This window comes from Balaenoptera physalus (assembly GCF_965194825.1).
Source record: "Balaenoptera physalus genome assembly, chromosome: 1".
In the NCBI taxonomy this organism is placed as follows: Eukaryota; Metazoa; Chordata; class Mammalia; order Artiodactyla; family Balaenopteridae; genus Balaenoptera; species Balaenoptera physalus.
In genome coordinates this window covers 79,840,727-79,865,641 of record NC_138882.1, presented here as the reverse complement: position 1 = coordinate 79,865,641, position 24,915 = coordinate 79,840,727, and the positions used below count along the sequence as shown (strand labels likewise).

General features: G+C 40.0%; 1 protein-coding gene and 1 long non-coding RNA gene across 9 annotated transcripts in view; one reads left to right on the top strand and one right to left on the bottom strand.

Annotated features, from left to right (window-relative positions):
- Nucleotides 1–24,915, top strand: part of LOC309645550 — a 251,878-nt gene that overhangs the window by 216,562 nt on the left and 10,401 nt on the right. The gene's annotated exons all lie outside the window — the stretch shown is intronic.
- The window catches only part of LOC309643969 (C-reactive protein-like), an 83,102-nt gene continuing 66,941 nt past the window's right edge, over nt 8,755–24,915 (bottom strand). For 3 of the 8 annotated variants that reach the window (XM_082427202.1, XM_082427203.1, XM_082427204.1), the window contains exon 3: nt 8,755–11,880. In XM_082427202.1, coding sequence (XP_082283328.1) covers nt 11,273–11,878 — 606 coding nt within the window. In that variant the 5' untranslated portion in view covers nt 11,879–11,880 and the 3' untranslated portion in view covers nt 8,755–11,272. Of the gene's footprint in view, nt 11,881–14,329; nt 17,464–17,535; nt 17,653–18,199; nt 23,029–24,915 lie in introns of those variants that run through there. The other 5 variants (XM_082427198.1, XM_082427199.1, XM_082427200.1 and 2 more) reach the window with 5 other exon arrangements.

The window sequence follows — 24,915 nt, the reverse complement described above, 5'->3', positions numbered from 1 at the left end:
TACTGCTCATCCCTTCACAATGGCTTGGTGAGAAAGCACATCACCAGCCCAGTAATAGCACCAGCCCTAAGTGGCAGACTCACAGTAGGGTGACTCTGAGTGCAGAGTTGATAACCAGAAGTGCACGTAGTCTGGTCAATCACTAAGCATTCCCTTCCACATCCTCCCCCTCTATCTCACTCTATGATAGCATCAGTCACGATAGAAGAAGACAGCCTCTGGAAAACAGAAGTACTTGGGGCAGAGATATTAAGTGGGTGGGGTTCATGAAAGACAAGGTCGTCTGGTGAGTGGAATGAAGCAAACAGGAAATGGTTGAGACCATATTACAGAACTCTGGGATATACCCCATCCCCCCTCTCAAACTCACCAATAGGACAACAAGCCAGGGCAGAGGATCTTATCCTTCCATCAAAGTACATGTTACCTGTCAAGATAGTTGATAGCTCCAAAAGAATATGAGCTTGCACAGAAAAATGTTAGCATAATAGGTCTGAGACTGTTATACTTAGAAAGGTCTGCTTGCAAGGCTGGATTTTCTCTTTAACCATAAGAAGATGCAAGGATATTTAAACACACACACACACACACATACACACACACACACACACACACAGAGCAAACATCATACTTAATCACAAATTGAAAACATTCCCCTTGAGATTAGGGAAAAAAATGGATGGTGACAATTACCATTTTCATCCAAGTGAAAGTGCTACACAGTAGAATGAAACCAAAAATAATATATGAGTCTATACTGATATAAATAAAGGAATGAATTAATGAAGAGAAGAGAGACTTTTCCTTTACAGTAGAATGTCATTAATAAACTAGAAGGAATGATGGAATTAGAAAATCACCATTTGATAAACTATCACAGTAATAATTAATTCAACTAAGAAACATTGATGGATGCTAAAACTAGTGAGTGAAAGTTTGATGGGGAAAGGTGTATTTACATAGTCTTGAAGTATTTCCTCACAACGTATTTATGAAATGCAAAGAGAAAAAGAGTAACTTTAAATGGAGAAAACCAAATGAAACCACTTTAATCAAATGATCAAGTAATGGGACAAATCAAAATGAGTTCCTCTTGTTGGAATGCAGTGAGAAGTATACAGCCTCAAATCTGAGATACTTCTGCCAAAAATTTATAACCTGAATCTAATCATTAGAAAATACCAGGTAAACCCAAATTGAGAAATATTCTGGCCTGTAACCTTCAAGTGTTAAGGTTATGAAAGTTTAAAAAAGATTGAAAAGAATAAGAAATGCTCCAGATATCAAAGGAGACTAAAGAGACAAGACAACAAATGCAACACTAATCCTGGACTGAAACGGTTTGCTATTGTTAACAAAAACAAACAAACAAACAAAGACTGTCACTCATCATCCAGTTATTCAAAGGGTTAAGTTGCAACCCTCTGCCAATGCCCACTGACAGTCAGCCCTGAGAAGAATTCAGGATGGAAAAAAGCAGGATGAGGCCCTCTGTGCTTTGGATAAACAGGCCCTTAGATAGTTAGCCGCACATTGCAGGAAGAATTTCAATGACCCCAGATTCTTGCATCTTCCCATACATAGAAAAGCACTAAAACCATGAACTTGAAATATCTGTTCTTTGTGATGAGCAGTAATCTTTTACCAAGATGTATGCTTGACTGCACTATTCCCTAGCCAAAAAAACTAAATTATACCTAAGCTGGTTCCTCCCCTACCTCTTCAGAGCAGTTTCTCAGAGCTAGTGAGAGGCTGTCTCCCAGGCTATAGTCCCCAGTAAGGTCCCTGAATAAAACTTAATTCACAACTTTCATGTTGTGTGTTTTTCCTTCAGTCAATCCTATACAGGACATGATTGGGACAATTGGTGAAACTTGAATGGGATGTGTAAATTAGATAGTAGTAATACATTGGTATTTCCTGATTTTGATGGTTGCATTGTGGTTATGTAAGAGGCCTTTGTTTGCATGAATTTTACTTTGAAGTATTCCAGAGTGACGGGGCATCATGTTGTCAGGGAGGAAGACACCTTCCTCTACCTTTCTAGGTTCTTCTGGTTGGTCTAAGAATTAAATTGACAGGAGACAGATTAACAGGAGAAAATCAAACAAAAGTATAAATAATATGGATACAAGGGAGAGACCCATGAAAATTGAGTAACTCACCAAAATGGTCCAAGCCACTGCCTTGAATACCATCTTCAGCTAAGGACAAAAGAAAGATGTTGGGAGCAGGGGAGAGTTGTGGGAAGTTGCCAGGAAAAACACAGTAAACAAGAGTAAATCTGTGATGCAGATTTAAGTCATTCCCTTCTCCATTGATAAGAAGTTTCTAGAGATTTAGAGTCATCCTTCTCTTCCTGGTACAGAGGAAACACCCTTACACATGGAGATTTCCCTTATACAGGTAAATGTGTCTTACAAAAGGGTAACTTCTACTCAGTTTTCAGAGCTCCTCTGCTATTTCTTAAAAGTAGCTAGCAGAAAATAATTAAGTTGCCAAAGAGGCATATTTTGGGGTGGCATATTCTGTTCCCCTCCCCAAAGTGATCTCAGGTGCCCTCGGCCTGCAGTGGCTTAAAGCAGGGTTTTGGTTCCCGGCCAGAGATTGAGGTCAGGTCACGGCAGTGAAAGCACCAAATCCTAGCTGCTAGACCAGTGGTCAGAGACAAGGCCCTGGCTCTTCGGCTTTGCAGAAGAGAATTCCCACAAAGACAAAAAGTAGTGAAACAAGTAAAGTGTTTATTACGAGAAAAAAAAGAGTACAGTACTTCTGGATAGACACATGGGCGGACTCAGAGAGAGACAGTCACACCCCCATGGTAGTTTAAATCACTTATATGGGGCATTTCTTCTGGGTTTCCTTTGGCCAATCATTTTGATTTGCCTGGTTCAGAGTCCGTATTTGGTATACCTCAGTATCATCCCATGTGTGCGCGCATCTCTCAGCCAAGATGGATTCCACCGAAGAGGCCTACGGGTAGTAGACATCACCTGCTATGGGGGTGACGCCCCCTCCCTTTTTTGACCTCCAAAGAGCTTTCTAGTTGGGAAGGTTTCCTTGACTTCGAGAATGAGAAATATGTGGTCTCTTATCTTCTATCTGGGCAGGGCCCAGCCTCCTCTCTCAGTTGTCCTGCTGTTCTAATCTTGGAGTATCAGTCCACAGGGAATGAATCTCCAATTGTTTACCCTGGGGGGGGGCCCAACTACCTCCAGACTCAAAAGGCAGTTAAACATCAATATGTCAGCACAAGCCTTAAATACACACACACACACACACACACACACACACACACACACACACACACACACACTTGGGAGAAATCTCCCTCCTATCAAGAAGTTCATTGTACTACAATAGTTTCCATATCCTTGAGAAAAATTCACTAGTATGTATCCTGCCTCTTGTTATGGAGACTAGCATTTGGAATACTTCTGTCTCTGAAAAATTTAGAGATTTGAGGTGGTTTGCAATTGGCAGATTCCTCCTGAAGTTACTTGATCCCTCTGTCTACTCCATTTATTGTTAGTAATTTTTAAATTTCCATTTCCTTTCCTGTTTATTTATTTATTTATTTTTGGCTGTGTTGGGTCTTCGTTTCTGTGCGAGGGCTTTCTCTAGTTGTGGCAAGCGGGGGCTACTCTTCATCGCAGTGCGCGGGCCTCTCACTATCGCGGCCTCTCTTGTTGCGGAGCACAGGCTCCAGACGCGCAGGCTCAGTAGTTGTGGCTCAAGGTCCTAGTTGCTCCGCGGCATGTGAGATCTTCCCAGACCAGGGCTCGAACCCGTGTCCCCTGCATTAGCAGGCAGATTCTCAACCACTGCGCCACCAGGGAAACCCTCCTTTCCTGTTTTATTCCCAGAAGCGTATTGCTGAATCAAATGCATACTCTCTGGCCATTCCCTCCCTCCTCTAAGAAGCAAGCTGTCTTACATTTATAACAGTCCATTTTGTGAGCAAAATTACAGTTTTATAATTTCTCACTCTTTAAGTATTTCTTCATCCTCAGCAACATCCAAAGCATTTCTTCACTGCTGCTGCCTCCTACGGAATTAATTAAGTCATCAAATATTTATTGAGAAAATACTATGAGCCATACCATTCTAGAACCTGGGAATACAATAGGGAATAATGTCTCAGATCTCATGGAATTTACAATCTACTAGGGGAGGAAACAATAAAAAAGAACTCCCCCCCCCTTTTTTTTTCAGATAACGATATCTGCTTAGAAAACAATAACAGATGCTAAAAATGACTGGAGAAGGTCCTTTCTAAGGAGAGGACATCTGATCAGAGGCAAAATGATGTGGAATCAGCCACGTGAGGATCTGGAAAAAGGGCAAATGCAGAAGCTTTGTGGAGACAAATCAAGCATATTTAAACTCACTATCATGTAAGCCCCAGGTGACCATGATTTTGTCTATTGCATGTGTGGTTGTGGTCATTTCAGTGGTTTTACTGCTTATCCCAAGCCCGTGTCTGTCACATCACAGGCATTCAATGTATATTTGTGGAAGAAATGAACAGACAACATGGCAGAAGGGCTGGGATCCCAGAGTGAGGGAGAGATGTGTGAGGCTGTGACTGAGGGGAACAGAAGTCAGAAATCACAGAACCCTGAGCACCAGGCAAAGGGTTGTAAATTATTCTAAGTGCAATGGGAAACCTTTGCAGGTTTTTCCTCAGAAGGGGACTTGGTCTTATTTACATTTGAAAAGATCGTTCTCTCAGCTTCCGCCCGTGTGGCAATGCTTCCTCTTTGAGCCTGACCTCCCAGCAAGAGGTTGGAGGACTCTGAATTTGTGCTGTGTAGTCAGTGCTTGCAAAGCCTTGCTCTCACAGAAGTTCAGCGGTGACCCCCTTGTCCTCCAGCCCGGATCCGCCCCAGCCACCACCTTCCTTCAGATTTAGAGTGTCCAGGCCCGAAGTGACTTGGGCTATTCAATGATACAAAAACCTTTCTTTCTACCTTCTTTTCCTCAGAAGTTTGATCTGATGCTTCTTCCTCTAACATCCCACTTCCTTTCTCTCTGTTCTTTTGAAGCCAGCCCTCTGCTGAGCTGTGAAAGCTGCAGCCAACTGCCCACGCTGAACCCGCTCCTTTTACTCCCTGTAGGACCAACACGGACCAGATCACAGTATCTCCTGTTCCTTTCCCACTTCCTGTTGTTTTGACTGTAGAATAAAGCCTGCCCTTTAAGTTGATTTCATTCTCTCTGAGTTTCTGATATTCTCCTAAAAATCCAACATTTCTGACCGCATGCCAAATTCTGAAGCCTCCTCACCCTTCACTGGCATCCTCATTCCACGGCAGAGCAAACCTGTTCCCTGTAGCCACAAGCGTCCCAGGCACAGACCTTTCTAATGTTCCCCTTGTTCCTTAAGTTTGTGATAATTTCCATATTTTTTTTCTCCGCCACAAGCTAACACATTGTTCACAGAGCCAGAGTCTTCATTCGATGATGAATCGCTTCAACCTATTGGGTCTCTGATCCAGAGACTGGGTCTTTGAAATCCACAGTTGTGATCCAGCTTGAAAGTAAGCAGGACCCTGTGTGGCTCCTGGGCACAGAAGTGTTTCAAACAGTTGCTAATCAGGGAAGGGAGGGGATGCAGAGACAAGGGAGGAGCAGACAAGAAACAATAGTGCAGCCTTGGGACAGGTCCTGCTTCTGCCTCAAGGGAGACATATAACAATATCTTTGAGCTCTTTACAGAACTAAAACCACCAACAAATGGAAGATGTTACCATTCTTCATTCCAGAAGATATCACAATTTGATAACTTTGAGAAGCTCATCAAAAGACCACCTGAGGCCAGATTAAAAGAGTGCAGGCCCTGCACACACCCTAATTCTTATCAGCAGCTCTGCCCTTGAACCATTGCTATAAAACTCCTCACCAAATCCCCCTGGGTTGGACACACAGTCTTGAGGGACACAAGCCCACCGTGTCCCTCTTTGCCTGGCAAAGCAATAAAGCTATTCTTTTCTACTTCACCCAAAACTCTGTCTCTGAGATTTAATTCAGTGTCGGGGTACGGAGGCCAGATTCAGCTTCAGCCCTGTCCCTAACAATAGCAGACCCTCTGTGCTGTCTGTGAGAGGTTGTCCACTACTCTGTTGTTGCACTAACATGCCTGAAGTCTGCTCAGCCCTCCTTCCTGCTGCTTGTAGGTGGGGAACCACAGAATATAGATCTCTCAGTACAGAAGCTTCTGTCTGTCTTCATGCTCTGGTTAGAGCTCTGAAGGGACAATCTCACCTCTTCACCTCTGAAGGGACAATCTCACCCTGTGGGTTCTAAAGGAACTGAGCAATAGACATAGGACTCAGGAAAGATCACAACATCAGCCTTGTGCCTGGTGCTGGGGAAGGAAAAAAAATTCCCTCTACCCTTTTTAGGTTCTTCTGGCTGGTCTAAGAATTAAATTGACATGAGACAGATTAACAGGAGAAAACCAAATTTAATTACGTATGAATGGAGGTCCCATAAGAAAAATTGAGGCAGGAGATAGATGGGCTCCAGGCTAGGCATTTAAAACTGGCCTCCTGTTTGCACTTCTTGGGGTGAAAAAAATATGGGTTCAGGCCGGACACTTACAACTAGCCGCCTGTTTGCATTTCCTGGCACAGGAGATATGTGGGCTCCAGGTTAGATATTCACAACCAGCCTCCTGTTTGCTCTGTGAAATGGAAGCAATGACAGAGACAGGGTAAATAGCCAGGCTTTGTCTCCTGTGGACACGTTAAGATAACAGTCATGGCAAGAACAGAGAGGGGCTAAACCTTGTTTGAGTAAAGGCTCAAGAGGTCACATATTTCCCCTCCTTGGGGCAAGGGAGACATTGCACATGTGCAGAAAGGCTCCTGAGGGGTCAAAAAAGAGGGGGAACCACTCCATAATATGTGATGCTAAGGCCACCCCAAAGGGCTCTAGGCTGGAATCCATCTTCCAAAAAAGTAGCGCACGCATGTTGGGGAGGGTCCTAGGGCAGGTCAGGTGTGGAAAAAGAAACCAGATAATTGGCCAAAGGTAAACAAAGACCTGGAAGAACTGCCCTTTATAAATTATTTAACCACCTCTTTTCTGCTCTCCTCCTCATTAGGGAGGATGCCCACACCCTTTCTCTCCGGGTGTGCATCTCTGCCTTGCTTCTATCATAACTAAACAAACTGTTTCTCTGTGTGCCCTCCCACTTGTTGTTGTGCTATGTCTCTAATAATAAACTTTGTACCTGTTTTTATATTTTTTACCTCCATGAGAAATGCATTTTTCACTGGGGGCAAGAGCCAGGGAAAAATAGCTTCTAGCCTCTAGCCCTTAAGCAAGGGTCTGGTGGCTAGGATTCCTGGTTTTCACCCAGGCTACCCAGGTTCAATTCCTGGGCAGGGAATTAATATCTTGCTTCACGCCACCACTCACTGTTGCCTCTCGAAGATCAATGTGAGACACAAGGATAAGTTAGGGAATTGAGACTTATATGCCACTGAAAGAAGAAGAATGGGGTAGGGGTTTGAGCCTTCAAAGGGGAGAAAGGCAATTCACATAGAGATGGAAAAACAAATGTTTGGTAAACAAATGTTTGCTATGCCATTCAGAGACAAGGGGACACAGAGAGGGCTTTGGTCTCCAGGCCCTGCCAAGTTCCCCCTACCACACCTAGCTCATATTCTTTGCAGGTATCTCTGGTGAGAGTGCTCTTCCTGGACCAGGTCCTTTATCTAAATTATTTTAGGCAGTTAAGGGGGAGGTAAAAAGAAACACTTTCTGAGTCTTCAGTTTCTTAAAAATAATCAGCCTAAAATAATCCTCCTGCCAAAGTGATAAACTTTGGGGAGGCAAATTTTGATCCACTAGAGAATCCAGCTTAGACCTAAAGTAAGAAAGGTCTTCCTGAAACTTTCCCTCTCCAGATCTAAGTTTTAGGACAGAACATGTCAATGAAAATTAATCAGTCAATCTAAGAAAGAAATGGAAGATTTTATTCAAGCCAAATTTGAGGATTATAATCAAGGAAGAGCATCTCAGAAAGGTCTGAAGACTGTTCCACTCATTAGAAGTCAAGGCACAGTTATATAAGTTTTTTGAGATAGAGGGCTGAACATCAAATGATGTATTATTATCAACAGTTTACATAATCCAGATCTAAGTGTCATTGTGGTAGGTCACATGATCCCTTACAAGATCAAAAAGGAAAACTATCTTTTAAGGAGTTGTCTTGTTGATGCTAGGAGAATGGTGCTCTTTATGTTTGAGCAGGTATTCCTGCTGATGGGGGAGGTTTGGTCAATGCATGATGCAGATACACCATGCAGAGTAGGGGAAGGGAGAAGGCCACCAGACAGAGAAGAACATTTTATATTTAAATTTTTCTTGCCTTGCCATAAAATATGAATTTTATTTCACAAGCAGCAACAGGAATCTCTACACATGGACTTCCCTGGTGGTGCAGTGGTTGAGAATCTGCCTGCCAATGCAGGAGACACAGGTTTGAGCCCTGGTCTGGGAAGATCCCACATGCCACGGAGCAACTAAGCCAGTGTGCCACAACTACTGAGCCTGCGCTCTAGAGCCCGTGAGCCACAACTACTGAGCCCACGTGCCACAACTACTGAAGCCCACGTGCCTAGAGCCCGTGCTCCGCAGCAAGAGAAGCCACCGCGTGAGAAGCCCGCGCACCGCAATGAAGACCCAACGCAGCTAAAAATAAATAAATAAATAAATAAATAATTAAAAAAAAAAAAAAAGAATCTCTACACATGGTGGGGAGCAAAGGATCCCAGAGCCCCAGAGGTTATCATGTGCATATGAAATTTGATCCCTGAGCTGCGTACCCATGGATGTTAGACTTGGGAAATGGTACCAGCATGATGAGTCTTTCTTCATTCCAAGGGGAGGAGCCAGTCAGAGGGATGTAAAATTTTCCCTAGCCTATGACCCTCTCCAAAAGAACCAAAGACCTCATCTTGCCTATTATGATGCTATTATCAAAGGTGTCCTCTTCAGCACTCCAGGTCATTCCACTGAGAGAGAAATGAAGACACAATTATCTTAAAAAGTGCACCTATGTGAGTCTGGGACAGTTGGCAGAAATTGGTAGAGGTGAGGGTCATTTAAAATGGGAGTTGCAGGATGTCAGGGCTGGGGATGCCTGACTAGAAACTACTAATATAAGCATCAGTCCACCAGCTAGCTAGTTTAAATTATTAGGGAATCTAATTGTGTCCAGGTAAGCAGGAAGGGGACTCAGAGAACTCACTTCTCACACTATATTAGAACAAATAGGAGGACTGAAAAGTACTAAAATATAAAATAAAATTATTTAAAGCATGTAAAAGATTTACTTCATAAAAGATTAATGACAGGAAATTTAGACAATTTTAGGCAGCGACTGCATTAAACTCTCAAGCAAATTGAAGAAAAACAGAGACTTGATGAAAGATGAAAGTTGAAGAAAAAAACACACTAAATCCAAGAAAGAATTTAAGACAACTCAAAGCATTATAGAATTTTAAATGACATTAGAAATAGTAAGGATCCCAATACGCTAAAGAGAAAAACAAATCACCTGCAGGGGAGCAAAATCTGCCACCCCAAAATGTTTCTTTGGCATGTGGATTATTTCAGGATGAAAACAATCAAGGCCCAAAAGACTCAGGAAGAAACTTTGACCTTCCCCCTAACTGGCTAAAAGAATTTAGATACAAGGACTGTTTCCAGAATATAGCTATCACCGGAGATACTTGCAAAGAATATGGGCTAGGGGAGGTGGAGGAAACTCTGCAGTTCCTAGAGGTCAGAGTCCACTCTGTGTCCCATCGTCTCTGGTGGCCCAACAAACATTTATTTACCAAACATATGCTTTTCCATCTCCGTGTGAATTGCCTTCCTCCCTTCTGAAGTCCCAAACCACTACCCCCCAACATCCTCTTTTGTCTTTAGCTGAAGATGATAAAGTGAGGATTTTGGCCATTTTGGCAAGTTACTCAATTTTTCTGAGTTCCTCTCATGTATACATGTTATTAAATTTTGTTTGATTTTCTCCTGTTAATCTGTCTCATGTCAATTTAATTCTTAGATCAGCCAGAAGAACTTAGAAGGGTAGAGAAAAAATTCTTCCTCCCTAACACTAATATGAAGGATAGGTTTGAAAAAATAAAAGCTCAAAATATAAGGATAAAGGACACAGATAAAAGTGATCTGGATGATGATAAATGAGAAGAAAAAATAATGGAAATTTCACACAGTGAAAATTGGTGATCCTGAAGAAAAAAATAGAACAAATTAAACAGAAACAACAACAAAACATTTCTTTTTTCAATTTTTGAATATTCAAATTGAAAGGATTAAAGAATTAAAGATAATTCTAATATGTAATGACCTCATCCTTATGGTGGGGGCAGAATGCTGGAAAAATTCTATTCCTGTATTTTTTTTAATTAATTAATTAATTTATTATTTATTTTTGGTTGCATTGGGTAGGTTGCTGTGCGCAGGCTTTCTCTAGTTGCGATGAGTGGGGTCTACTCTTCTTTGTGGTGAGCAGGCTTCTCATTGCGGTGGTTACTCTTGTTGTGGAGCACGGGCTCTAGGCATGCAGGCTTCAGTAGTTGTGGCACATGGGCTCAGTAGTTGTGGCTCACAGGCTCTAGAGCACAGGCTCAGTAGTTGTGGCGCATGGGCTTAGTTGCTCCGCGGCATGTAAGATCTTCCCAGACCAGGGCTCGAACCCACGTCCCCTGCCTTGGCAGGCAGGTTCTTAACCACTGCACCATCAGGGAAGCCCTATTCCTGTATTCTTTAGATAATTCAATAGAACACAATAAATGGGGTAGGTGTTCCTATAAAGGGAAATAAAAATGTTGGCAGGACTACAGTTAAACACATGCAGTATTTTAAGTGAAAAAAAGTCGGCTCACTTTTTCTTAAACACTCATTAAAATGCAATGGCTCTCAACCTCAGCTGAATACTGGAATTACTTGGAGAGCTTTAGAAAACATTGATGCTTGGGTCCCACGCCCCCAAAATCAGATTTAATTGGCTTGGGGTGTGGCCTGGTAATTCTAATGTGGAGAAATGTATAAGACCCTCTGCTTGGCACTGTCCCATGTGCTGATGGAAAAAGAGTGGCAAAAGGAGAGGGAAATACACTCCCCCCCAGGGTACAAGAGCCCAGTGTGTAGGGCAGTAAAACATCGGAGCCAGAGACAAGGGAAATGTAAGGTGTAATCCCCAAAAGGCAACTTCAGGATTCACAAAAGGGCCTCAGGGCCATAGCTGTCGTTTGACGAACACCTCACCATATGTTTTATACTTCAGTGCCCGCCAGTCCAGGACATTAGGAATGAAGGTCCCACCAGCATAGACAGTGTTAATCTCTTCTGGTGATAACACATAGTCCCACATGTTCACATCTCCAATGTCTCCCACCAAAGACTGGTTTTTATCAAAGCCCCCAGCAAATGCATCCTGCTCCTGCCCCAGGACGATGCTTGCCTCTGTCCCCAAAGAGTATCCCCTCTTCATACTCCTCCTCACCATGGGTTTCCCATCCACCCAGAGCTCTGTAATCCCTGAGGTAGACTCCCAGGTCACACAGAAGTGCATTGGTGCAGGAGAACTCTCAGGAGGCTTGAAAAAGACATCAGCTCCACCCACGGATACACTGTATACGCCAGTCTTTCCCTTGAAGAGGAGGATCTCATTATGTTGTTGCCTTGTGGCATAAGAGAAGAGGCTATAGTCGCGGGTCAGATCGGTATAGACATGCAGGCATACGGTGAAGGCCTTAAGTGGCTTTGTTAGCTGTGCAGTCAGCGTCACAAAGGAATTATCCGACTCTTTGGGGAACACAAAGGCCTTTGTGTGCATATCTGTAGGGTAAAAAAACAGAGAGGGGAAATGTCAGCAGCAGAGCTTTTTTAAAAATCAAAATTCAACTGAGTAAATTTAAAGATCTAATTGTGGTTATTCAATGATTCATGAAATGGGCAGCATCCTGTCTAGCAGATAGAAAGGAACTTTGAAGAGCTGTACAAAATGAAAGCCTTTTATAGACAGAAGAGGGTGGGAAGAGGAAGTTCCTAGCAAAGAGTGGATTATTTCAAGCAAGGTCACCTTCCTATAGGGAAAGAAAGGGGTCTTATTGGGTGGATTACCTCATTAGAGAGGCCAGGTAATTCCACACTGACAGGTTAAAAGTCACATTCCTGGGAGAGGTGAAACTGCAATTAGGTTAGGTATTGCATCTTGGCTTGCTAACATGGGACTTAATACAAGTGACTCCATTTTAAGTCAGTTGGCTCTTTTTTTAAATAATTCCCCCTTTTTGATCAACCTGAGATATCTCCAGCTGGTGTGCAGGACAAGAAGTCAAATGGAGTCTTCTTTGACTGTTGAGATGTGTACCTAAGGTTCAAGTCCCTGGATTTTGGCTGCCATTTGGGTAGTAAGGAGGACCATGAGTCCCTTCCAAAGGGATTCAAGGGCAGTCTTTGTTCTTAATGATTCCAAATCAGAATGGGAGAAAATTGGAACATTCATTTGGAGATTCATAGCCAAATTCTTAAGGAAAATAGAAGAATTCAGCACCCAGTCCAATTTGCCGATATATAACAAAACCTCAAAGACAATCAACAGGATTAGAATTTAATATCTACAAAGGTGCACACATAACTTTTCTCTCTAAAATCACCCCATTTTTAAAAATCAAAGATAACCACAGTGAAACTAATTTATTCGCATTAAACTTGGCCTGATTATTTACATAAATGCAGCAAGAATAGTGATTGACCATGTAAGTAAAGAAGGAACCTTGTAAGTAAAGTACCAAGCCAATTTTTCCAAGGGGCTTTACTGACTCCAGAAAGTCAACCTTAGTTCCTTAAAAGTGTCTGGTCATATCCGAGTCTATGCACATCTCCCTCAAATATGACATTTCTGTCAAAGCCTCAGTAATATAACCAGTGTTTCCAATTGTATACTGTTACAAGGAGAACAGATTCTTATTGAATTTAGGTAAATGACTAACTATAATGCCATGAAAAGAATATTTAAGAATTTTCAAATTTGGGAGAAATCAAGTAGAGAGAAAAAGTAAATGTTTCATCTTTGTTTACAAAGGTATACTTTGCCAATTGCTTTAAGTCAAAGATAGCTTAAGAAAGAAAGGTTTCCTGAAATCTGGAGAAAAAAATATTAAGAAAACAGCAATATTTCAAACAAAACAATTATAATCATCTTCCTTAATTAATTCAGTCCCATGTAATTAATATTTGTTTGCTTGAATCCAGTTTTTCCATTAGTTCTGTAAATTTTTACTCAATTCAGTTTTATGATGTTAAAGCTATAAGAAACCTGCATTTGTCAAAGTCCTTTCCAATAATCTTTTTGAAGATGAAGCACATTTGCAGAAATACTTTTGCAAAAACATCTGAGTAAAAAAATAACTGTCTGTAAATGACAAAAAACTTTAAAATGCCCATCGTTAAAGATCTGTTGAGAGCTCATTATAATGGAATTGACAAGGAAATTTGGTTATTTCTGTGACATACAATGTTTTAAGATAAGACTGGAATTATGACTGATAATCATTACACCAGGGTATGTCAGATTTCTAGGAATTCACAAAATTTTATAAAATTTATAACATTTGCAAATACAACATAAAGAAGGCTTAGTATTACTTCTTCTTTGACAATGCTTCCAATATAATTTAATATATCAAATAAGCCTAATTTGTTTAACATCTTCTTTTTATAAGAAGAGAGGACAAGTGTTTTGAGATTTTCCAGGGGTCCTCTGGAATATCTCAAAGTTACTTTGAGGTCAAAATGACTTCATTTAGAATTTGATTTGTGGGAGGTTTGTCAAAAATATTAAAAGATTGTAAAGCCCTTGGTCAAATAGGATCATAGGTCACTGCAAAACAATACTTAGTTATCCATTTAACCATAATGACAATTAAAGACTTCAAAGGCAAATACAGAAAGTTAAATAGTTGTAAAGGAAAATGCAGCTCTTTTAATAGAGAAGACTCAGCTTTCTTAACTAATCAAAAGACACGATAAAGATAGCACAGGAAATTATTTTGACAAGACACAAAGTCTTTGTTTTCTAGGCAAATTACTTAAGAGGTAAGAAAAAAAAAACTTACAATCTCTTATCAAGAGCACACCAATAGTTCAATAAAACTTTATTGTTTTCACAGAGGGAAAAGCAGATTCTAATTTTGTACCTGCTTCCTTTTGATATTAAAATTTATTCACTCAGTTAAATTCATTTCCATCTTAGCCAGTCTTGACCATGCATAAAATCCCTTACCAAAGATTCCTTTTCCACAAACCTTCTACAACTTTCTTCTTTACATTCATATTTTGTCCTGTGTTCTTTCTCTCTCCCATTCTGAAATAAGCAGCCTCTCTTTAGGACAAAATTACTTTATTTTCATTCAACAAAATGTTTTTTCATTCCTCATACCTTCTTTTACTGAAAACACACATCTTGTTTTCTTTACATATGGAGATATTCATCTCATTATTTCTGTTTTTAACCCTTAGAAAATTTAAGATTTAGTGAAATAAAGAAGTAAATAGTTGTGAACTGTCTTTTACTTTAGCATTTTGTGGCTTGGCAAATGTATAAATACCTTTTATTGTTTTTAGGAATATCTGCTTTTTCATAGTAAATTTCTCAGTGTGGCACAAAACATGGTTATTAATAGAACCAAACATCTTTAGCTCCTCTGTGAAAGGAAGCCAAAAGTGGATAAACCTATGTTCAGTAATTAATTTTTCAGTATTTTATCGTATTTGGAAATGATCTAAATATTTAATGACTGTCCATAATTTAGTTTAACCTAGCAAAACTTTAAGGTGTTAGTTTACCCAAAAGATTTGGGGAAATGATTTTATTTTTCTTAAAAAAAAAATTTTTTTTTTATTTTTAAATTTTTTTGTTTTTTTATTTTTAAAAAAATTTTTTGGGGGAAACTATTTTAAAAGTTCACCTAAAAACTTTTTTCCCACTTACATCTATTTAATTCACTTGTTCTCAACAATTATGTTTACTCACGAAAATTTCATCATACCAAGTTATTTCTCTTGCTGACAAATTTTGAAACAGAGATGACATGAACTTATTTGACTAGTAAACCCAGGTAGAATAAAAGTTGTATGTCTGCATTATTTTTAATGTTGGTAACTCTGAAGATATAACTCTGTAGACATTTTAATTAAACCAACAAGCTCGAATTATCATTATTATTCAATATTTTCCCAGATTGTGTGAACTTGAAAAGCATTTGGGTCAGTTTTTATTATATTACTGAAAATTTTAGAAACACTTTATTTAAGTGCCTAATTTTCTTTAAGCCAATTAAATAGTGCTCTTTTACAGATTAATTTTTGGCAATATTATACATAGGTAGAAAAATACCATACATCTACAACACAAATATGTAGAGAGACATACATAAGTGACAGAGGCAAACAGAGACTTTATAGCTTTCATTTTAATATTACTGCCACTATTCAGGTACAATAATGCACAGTTCACTAGTTATAAAAAAGCTTGATTTAAGTTGTTATGGTAGATAGAATAAGTTAAGGTAACCTGCTCAGATGGCTAAAACTTTTTAATAATATTTGTGGAGAAGACAAAAGATTTTTCATTCACCTAAGTTTTAAATGACCTCTTCCTCTTTTGTTTTCCCCCTAATAAGTATTACCTCCCTGGAGTTTGTAGTTTAAAGAGATTGGCCTAGAAAATAATTCCTGGAGAAGACCAGGTAGGACATTTACACCTCAAAGGTACAAGGAAGGAATGCAAGTTCCTCTGAGAAGAACTTTGCTTCTTAAAGCCAGAATTTTTACAATATTTATTTGAGATAAATATGGGAAGTTTCAGGATTGGTAAAAAGAACAGGTGGGCTTTGAATTGTTTCTAGAGAAGATAAGGGCAGTTGCTCTTAATTCCTCGAAGAATTGGGTTGCAGCCTAAAAAATATCAAGGGGCTAATCCTCCCATCTAGCCATATTATCTTCAGTTTGCTCCCCTCCCCTCCCAGGTACATAGTTTTATTTCTGACAGTATAGAACACCTCTTGGATGTGTCCAAGAGATGTCCCCTAAAGAGGTTGCAAAACATATTTTATTCCCCTCTCCACAGAGATCCAGGAGAGGTGGTTCCCATAAGAATTTTTACATTTTGCTGGCTTCTGCCAGTTTTCCCAAGATCCCCTCTGCAAGCTCCAGTATCTATCAGAATTTGGCAAAGTTTTTAATTAATTTTAATTTAGTTTCCCTTTGGATGTTTAAGGGAATAACATAGCAGTTTACCAGAAAAATCCCTCAGAGTCTCATCAACTCTGGGAGGGACTCATATGGGGCCTTCCACTGAAGGTAGACATGGGGTCTGTAAGGCCACTTTGGCTTACAGTAATGTAAAGATAATTCAGACAGAGGATCAGTAGACTCTGAGTACTCAATTAAAGGAGCTAAAGAGGAATAGTAGGAATCACATCAATCTTAGACTTTTGTATTAGGTACTTCTTGTATCTTTTTCATTAGCCTTTTGCAATGCATTTTTCAATGAAGCTAGTTTGGAATTTTGAAGCCTTTTGGAGACTTCTGCATGCTGATTAAAATTGGTATCTTATTCTATTTGTTTGATTTGGGAACCCTTACTTTCAGGTGCACTTCTTAAATAATCATATCTAATTGGAACATTCCCCATAATGGCCACTGTAATTCTAGATTGTTTTTAGTAAGGTTTTGCCATTTTTGTAGGTATTTATATCTTCTAGCAGTATAGTTCATAGACATAAATTAAGCAGGTGTGCTGGAAGGCAGCATGCTCAACTCTTTTGAATTCAAGGATTCTTTTTTTTCTTTTTTTCTTTTAGTTAAGCCTTTGGGTCTCTCAGAGGCAAACTAATATCTAAGAGGGACGTGCCACTGGGTTGGGGACTGTGTGGTGTTTTACAGTGTACCTTCTAGCATGGAAATTTTCTTGAGGTTGGCAGGTAATCTAGTGTCAATATAAACTGTCCCATGACCAACTTATCCTAACACGGGAGTTTAGTTATGTGGTGAGCACTCTAACAGCTTTTAAGTGCCTTAGCCATGCTCACCAATTTTGTGGGTTGTTGTTTTTTTTTTTTTCTTTTTTACTTCTATGAATCCCATTAGCAACAGCCTTTATTTACTAGACCCAGTCTAGCTTAAGTCGGACCCAGTATGATCTGAAACTCAGTCCAGTTTTTCAGCTGGTAACAACCAGCAGTTCCCAATGTGGAATTTGGGGGTTGGGGAAAGGACTGAATCAGCAGACCCCCAAGAATAGGGACTGCAGACTGGGGTTCCACACAATGGAGAACTCCAGACTGAGCCATCGGTCATTCCCAGCATGGAATCTGGGGACAGAACCAAGGGCTGAGGTTTCCAATCAAATAGGGAACTGACTGGCAAGCCAATTAGATCAGGAGCTTGATGCAAAGAGGGCAAAGCTCAGAACATAGAGCAACTTACCCAGAGCCCTTCTGAAAAGGACAGAACTCCAAAAGGTCTGCGGGTACAACGCCCGTGTTTCATGTTTCAGAAGATCTTGGAAGGGCTCTGCGGATTCCATCGCTGACACCAAATCTGCTAAATTAAGTCAGATTCAACTGAGTACCTTTAAAGATCTAATTGGCTTTAATTCAATGATTCATGAAGCAGGCAGTCAGCCGTCTAACAGACAGAAAGGAATTTCGAAGAGCTGTACCAAATGAAGGGGGTAGGAAGAGGAAGTTTCTAACGAAGAGTAGATTATTTCAGGCAAGGTCACCTTTCTATGGGGGAAGGAAAGGGTCTTATCGAGTGGGTTATCTCTAGTCCTAACCAAGTAATTTCAGATTGACTAGTGAAAGGTCACATTTTGGGGAGAGGCTGAAGCTGCAATTAAGTTAGTTATTAGGTCTTGGTTTGTTGACATGGGGCTTAACACAAGTGATTCCGTTTGGGGCCTGTTGTCTCTTTTCTAACCTTATTAGGCCACAAACATGTAATCTCTCACTATGTATAGAGAGATTGGATTTAGAAACCACAGACTGCCCTCTCTCCCAGAACACAACCCCTCCCACACTCTATTTTCCCTAACTTGGCTTTGTAGCCCTGATACAAGAGCCCAGCGCCCACCTGAAGCAGTGCCTACCTGTCTGGGAAAAAGCACTAAGGAGGCTAATGATGACCAGGAAATACAGTGACAGCTTCTCCATGTTACCTCCCTGCAGTCACTGTGCCCAGACTCTAGGCTATTCTCCTGGAAAGAGTAGCAGCGGCTGGGCTATCCAGGGCTTGGATGCCTGAAATCCCTCTGACTCAGGTCTGCTCCACTTTGACCTTATAAGTGCAATAGTCAGATTGTCTCAGCTGATGGTTAAATAATTTCCCAAAATCGCTCCTTGGAGCCATAAATCAAAGCTCTAAGAGCAAACAAACCAAGACAAATCACAAAACAAGAGATCAATATGGGTTATTTATTAGAGACTCCATGGTGCCTACTGGTGCTCCAACAGCTCTGTGTGGCAGTGCTTTGTGAATTAAAACAGTCACCCTGTGAATCCATTCTGGAGAAATGCTGTTAAAAGTTTGGGGGATGGGGGAGACATTTTACTCACAAAGGCAACCATAACACTAATTAGGATAGTGAAAAATTAGAAAACTGGGGCATGTTTAAGGAAACTGGATACATCTACATCCACTAAATAGAATGGGTAGTCCTTTAAAGTATTGATTGGTTGTGAATTTTATGCTACAACATGTAAAAATGTTTATAATATTATAATATGGGAAAAAATAACATAAATTTGTTTATACACTATTTTTTAAATGAAGTAACTAGTTTAGAAAAAAATCTATTAGGGATACCTCCAAAAATGTAAGTGTCTTTATCACGGTAATGAAATTATTGTATGAAGTATATTTTTCTCTCATTAACAACATTTCCATAATGTAGTTATATTGCTTATAAAATAAAGTGTGTGTGTGTGTGTGTGTGTGTGTGGTGTGTAATTAAGAAGCAAGGAAAGAGAGAATAGAATAAAGATAAGTAGTCCTTGAAGCTCTAAAAGCTACTGTTTCGTTTTATGAATAGGACACCCAGTCTGTGGCTCTTTGGCTTTAATCCCAAAACATTATAATTTCATGTAAAAAGAATCTTGAGCTTATTCATCATGAGTTTTCCCATTGACATTCAATGAGAAATTGATAATAGACATTATTTATTATTTGACTGGAAGAACTAACTGACGTGTGGATAGCATATTCTAAACACACAAGAGAAAAGAACTATTGCAAATGACAGTATTGATACATTTCTGGAAAGGTTTGTTTTCTAGTGGTGTATAGTTAAATTTTCTTTTAAATTACCCTATCCCAAACTCTTTGCATCTTATTTTTTTTAAAGATAAGACTGACAAAGTAATTGCTGCAAAAATTTTTCTCTTCTTACTGTAACCATTTTCCCAATTAAAGATATATGCATAATTTGAACAGAACAAAATATATATAATAGGTAAAAGATTGAGACAAAGAAGGAAGGTGTTTTCCCAGTACCCAAACTGCCTTCTCATTAGCATTGGGCTCCCCAGGTAAGTCAAAACAAGGCACCTACGAGTATGATGGGTGGACTCTTTGGAAATGTTATTGATTTCAAGGAGCCCATCATATTATCAGATCTATGTCCATAATGGATATTCTGAACACGGCTTAAAATTGAAAAAGGGAGAGAGGCAGAGAGACAGAGAGATAGGGAGAGTGAGAGCTAAAGCAATAGAAAGAGAAGAGAGAGAAAAAGGGAGAGAATTTGAGAGACCTTCCAGGTGAACCGTTTCACAAGCCACCCCTGGTTCCAGTAATCTGCGAAGGCAACACTGTAACCACTCATGCCATATGACAGAGCCTTGGGTGAACTTTACCAGAAGAGAGGTGTAATAGATCAGTTTGCCATGTGACGTTTTCCCTGCTCACATATGTTTGTTTGGGAGGCTTCTCCTCTCTTCCTTTTACAGCTCATGATGTCCCTGTAAAAATACTTAAATATTTCAGCTTTTCTAGACATCTTGGCACTTTGGTTTCTCCCTGATTTAAAGCCCCAGTAGATCAGAAAAAACATTTCAATTGTAGAGACCCCAAGTATTGACTGGGGATAAAGAAAAACATTGCAAGACAATGTTTGTTATCTTGTTATCACAGTGCAGCTTTAATGAATAAATAAGAGCATGGTACATATAGAGCTATCATTTTATTTAATCCTTGAGTACCTACAACTCTAGACTCCAGTGCCTAAAGAGCAAGTTCGGTATGCTCGCACAGTTCAATCTGGAACCACTATAACATGGGGAAAAGAGGAAGCAACGGACATGTCGGTCAGAAACAACACATCCAGTCAGACACAACAGTAGTATTTTCAAAGTTATCACTCAGCCTAGAACAGTGGTTCTCCAGCCCCCAGTGTTGGAGACTCGGCTGCACGTTGTAATCAACTAAGGAGCTTTAAAAATACTGACGCCCGTATACCCAGACAAAACAATAATTCAAAAAGATACGTGCACCCTTATATTCATAGCAGCACTATTCACAGAAGCCAAAACATGGAAACAACCTAAATGTCCATCAACAGATGAATGGATGAAGAAGAAGTGGTATGTATATACAATGGAATATTACTCAGCCATAAAAAAGAACTAAATAATGCCATTTGCAGCAACATGGATGCAACTAGAGATTATCATACTAAGTGAAGTAAGTCAGAAAGAGAAAGACAAATACCATATGATATCACTTATATGTGGAATCTAAAATATGCCACAAATGAACCTATCTACAAAACAAAAACAGACTCAGACACAGAGAACACACTTGTGGTTGCCAAAGGAGAGGGAAGGACTGAGGGTTTGGGATTAGCAGATGTAAACTATTATATATAGGATGAATAAAGAACAAGGTCCTTCTGTATAGCACAGGGAACTATACTCAATATTCTGTGATAAACCATAATGGAAAATAATATTTAAAAAAAAGAATGTCTCTATGTGTGTAACTGAGTCACTTTACTGTACAGGAGAGGTTGGCACAACATTGTAAATCAACTACACTGCAATTAAAAAAATAAAATTAAAAAAAAAAAATACTGATGCCTGGATCTCACCAGCAGAGAATCTGCTGTAATAATCTGGGGTGTGACCTGGAAAACTGGATTTTTAAAAACTCCCCAAGTGATTATAATATTAGCATCAAATTTTGAGAATCATTGTCCTAAAGAATTTCTTATATGATTCCGTGCCCTTGATGAATGCTTCCTAGAATATGAAATGATGTCTAAGGGCACACCTAACAGTGGAAAAGGTAGGGGCTTCCAAGTCAAAGAACTTCGATATTGTGTCAAGGGCATAGTTTGTCTAATGTTATGTTGATGCCAAAGCTGAATAGGATTTTTATGTGCAATCCATTCTCCCAAACATAAAATAACAAAATGAAAAGTTGGGAGATTGCCAGTGCCCCTAAAAAGGTAGTTTACATGCTGGATATATGGCATCCTGGAATGGCTTCTCCATGAGAAAACATGCATGTGTCCCCATACCCTCCCTACTCCACTAGGGGTGTAAGTACAGCGTATGAACTTTTACTGCATGCGGCAGTAGAAAACAGTGGTTAGAAGCATGAGGCTCTGTAGTCAGACTGTCTAGGTTCAATCCCAACTCTGGGCAAGTTAATTAACCTCTCTGGACCTCAGTTTCATCATCTGTAAAATGAGGACTATAAAATAGTACTTGCCTCATAGGTTGTCATTAAACAAATAAATATACCTAAAGGACTTTAGAGCAGTGCATGGAATATGGTAAGAGCTCAGTATGTGTAAGGTGTTTTTAAGACTGTCTGTGATCTGCCCTGTGTGCTTAAGCAATTACCATCCTGGGAGTGGTGATTGAAACTTACAAGATTACTTATCTGTGTGTATTAAAGGACATGGGTTAGAGGGATGAAACTGAATGAGTCTTCAGATAATGCACTAGAGGCAGGGCAAGGGGATAGATAACCTGACTCAAGATGTGCTAGATCCTTCTTTAAAGATCACCACCTGCCTTCAAGCTTATTGGGAGCCAGGCATGTCTTCCAGATAAGACATCTGAGCTGTCAGGAAGACATTAAAGTGAAATAGACATTTCTCCAAAGAAGATATACAGATTGCCAACAAACACATGAAAGAATGCTCAACATCATTAATCATTAGAGAAATGCAAATCAAAACTACAATGAGATATCATCTCACACTGGTCAGAATGGCCATCATCAAAAAATCTAGAAACAATAAATTCTGGAGAGGGTGTGGAGAAAAGGGAACCCTCTTGCACTGTTGGTGGGAATGTAAATTGATACAGCCACTATGGAGAACAGTATGGAGGTTCCTTAAAAAACTAAAAATAGAACTACCATACGACCCAGCAATCCCACTACTGGGCATATACCTTGAGAAAACCATAATTCAAAAAGAGTCATGTACCAAAATGTTCATTGCAGCTCTATTTACAATAGCCAGGACATGGAAGCAACCTAAGTGTCCATCATTGGATGAATGGATAAAGAAGATGTGGCACATATATACAATGGAGTATTACTCAGCCATAAAAAGAAACGAAATGGAGTTATTTGTAGTGAGGTGGATGGAGTTAGAGTCTGTCATACAGAGTGAAGTAAGTCAGAAAGAGAAAAGCAAATACAGTATGCTAACACATATATATGGAATCCAAGGAAAAAAAAAAAAAAGGTCATGAAGAACCTAGTGGCAAGACGGGAATAAAGACACAGACCTACTAGAGAATGGACTTGAGGATATGGGGAGGGGGAAGGGTAAGATGTGACAAAGAGAGAGAGTGTCATGGACATATATACACTACCAAACGTAAAATAGATAGCTAGTGGGAAGCAACCGCATAGCACAGGGAGATCAGCTCTGTGCTTTGTGACCACCTAAAGGTGTGGGATAGGGAAGGCAGGAAGGAGGGAGATGCAGGAGGGAAGAGATATGGGACCATATGTATATGTATAACTGATTCACTTTGTTATAAAGCAGAAACTAACACACCATTGTAAAGCAATTATACTACAATAAAGATGTTAAAAAAAAAAAGCAAAAATCATATTGGACAAAAGAGCTTGTGAATTGCAGATTCCTGGGCTCTATCTCCAGAGACTCTAATCTGGTAGGTCTGAGGTCAATGAATCTACAATAAACATCTTAGGTGATGATGATGCTTGTAATCAGCAGCCCACAATTTAAGAATCACTGGACCAGGCAATCTAGGAAATTTGAGCTAAGAATCTGCATTTTCTGAAGAAGAAGGCTAGCAAGGCCACTTAACCCACTTTCTGTTACAGGAGAAATGAAAAGATGCATAGATAAGATGGAGGCGGAGAACAGCAAGGAAGGCATACAGGCAAGTTTTGCCAATCCACCTGAGACTAGAGTTTGGTTATCTTAGGATAAAGTTATTTAGAAATCAACACAGCACTTCTCTTCTTTCCTTGGGAGTCTAAGGATCAGAAATCTATGCTTTTGAAACCTGATTTGCGTTTTCTTTTTTTTTCTTTTTGGCCACATGGCTCGCAGGATCTTAGTTCCCCAACCAGGAATTGAACCCAGGTCAACCATCAGGAAATTCCCTGGGTATTTTTATTATTGATGTTGTTGTTTTAATGATCTGGAGTTGTTTGCTTTTTTTTTTTTTTTTTTTGTCAATCCTTGCTTCCGTGGAGATCAAACTTAGTGATAGCGAAAAACATAGGGAAAAAAATCATAGACTTACCATCCTACCTAATTTGTCAACTGGTACTCCAAATCCATTTCCATCAGGCTCAGTCCCATTTCTGAGGAGGCCTGTAGTCTTTCCTCCAGGCCCTGGATGGACCACAGGGGAGGGTCCTCAACCACTCATCTGGCTGGATACCATGCAAGGCTTATCATTATGCCCAATGATCCAATATTTCTCCCCAACACAGGGAGATTTTAGGTGCCTGATCTGCACGTCACCATGTTGCATCCTCTGATAAGGTGCTCACACTTGGGTCACTTCAGGCCTGGACCTGAAGTCCTGGCTCATATTCTTATACCAGCATGGCTATTTTCAGTCTTCAAAGGAAAGTGTCCTATCAGGTAGCAGCCTCCAGCATCTGCCTATGGTTTTACATTTATAATCTCTGACATATGCAATTGGTCTACCCCCAATGTTTGACTGTAAATGTACTAAAGTATCTCTTCATGCTACTGCCCTTGTCACACCTAAGCTTCATTTCACTGATAGAAGGGTATAAATCCATTCTCCTACCCCCTTTGAAGGAAAGAAATGTTTATTGTCTACTGCGCATGTGGCCTCCATATAGTTTACTATTTTTCTCAAGGAAGCCCTATACAGTAGTTTTCATTGTAGGTTTTATATATCATTTTGGTCCTCTTTTTTTTTTTATGTCAAGTTGAATTTAGGCTTTATAGCTTTATTTATTTATTTATTTTATTCATTTTTTGGCTGTGTTGGGTCTTTGTTGCTGTGTGCAGGCTTTCTCTAGTTGCGGCAAATGGGGCCTACTCTTCGTTATGGCACGTGGGCTTCTCATTGCAGTGTCTTCTCTTGTTGCGGAGCACGGGCTCTAGGTGCACAGGCTTCAGTAGTTGTGGTGCATGGGCTTCAGTAGTTGTGGCTGACGGGCTCTAGAGCCACAGGCTCAGTAGTTGTAGTGCACGGGCTCTGCAGCATGTGGGATCTTCCCGGACCAGGGCTCGAACCCATGTCCCCTGCACTGGCAGGTGGATTCTTAACCATTGCACCACCAGGGAAGTCCCTCTGTCTTTTTAACTTGAGCCTTAATACCTGA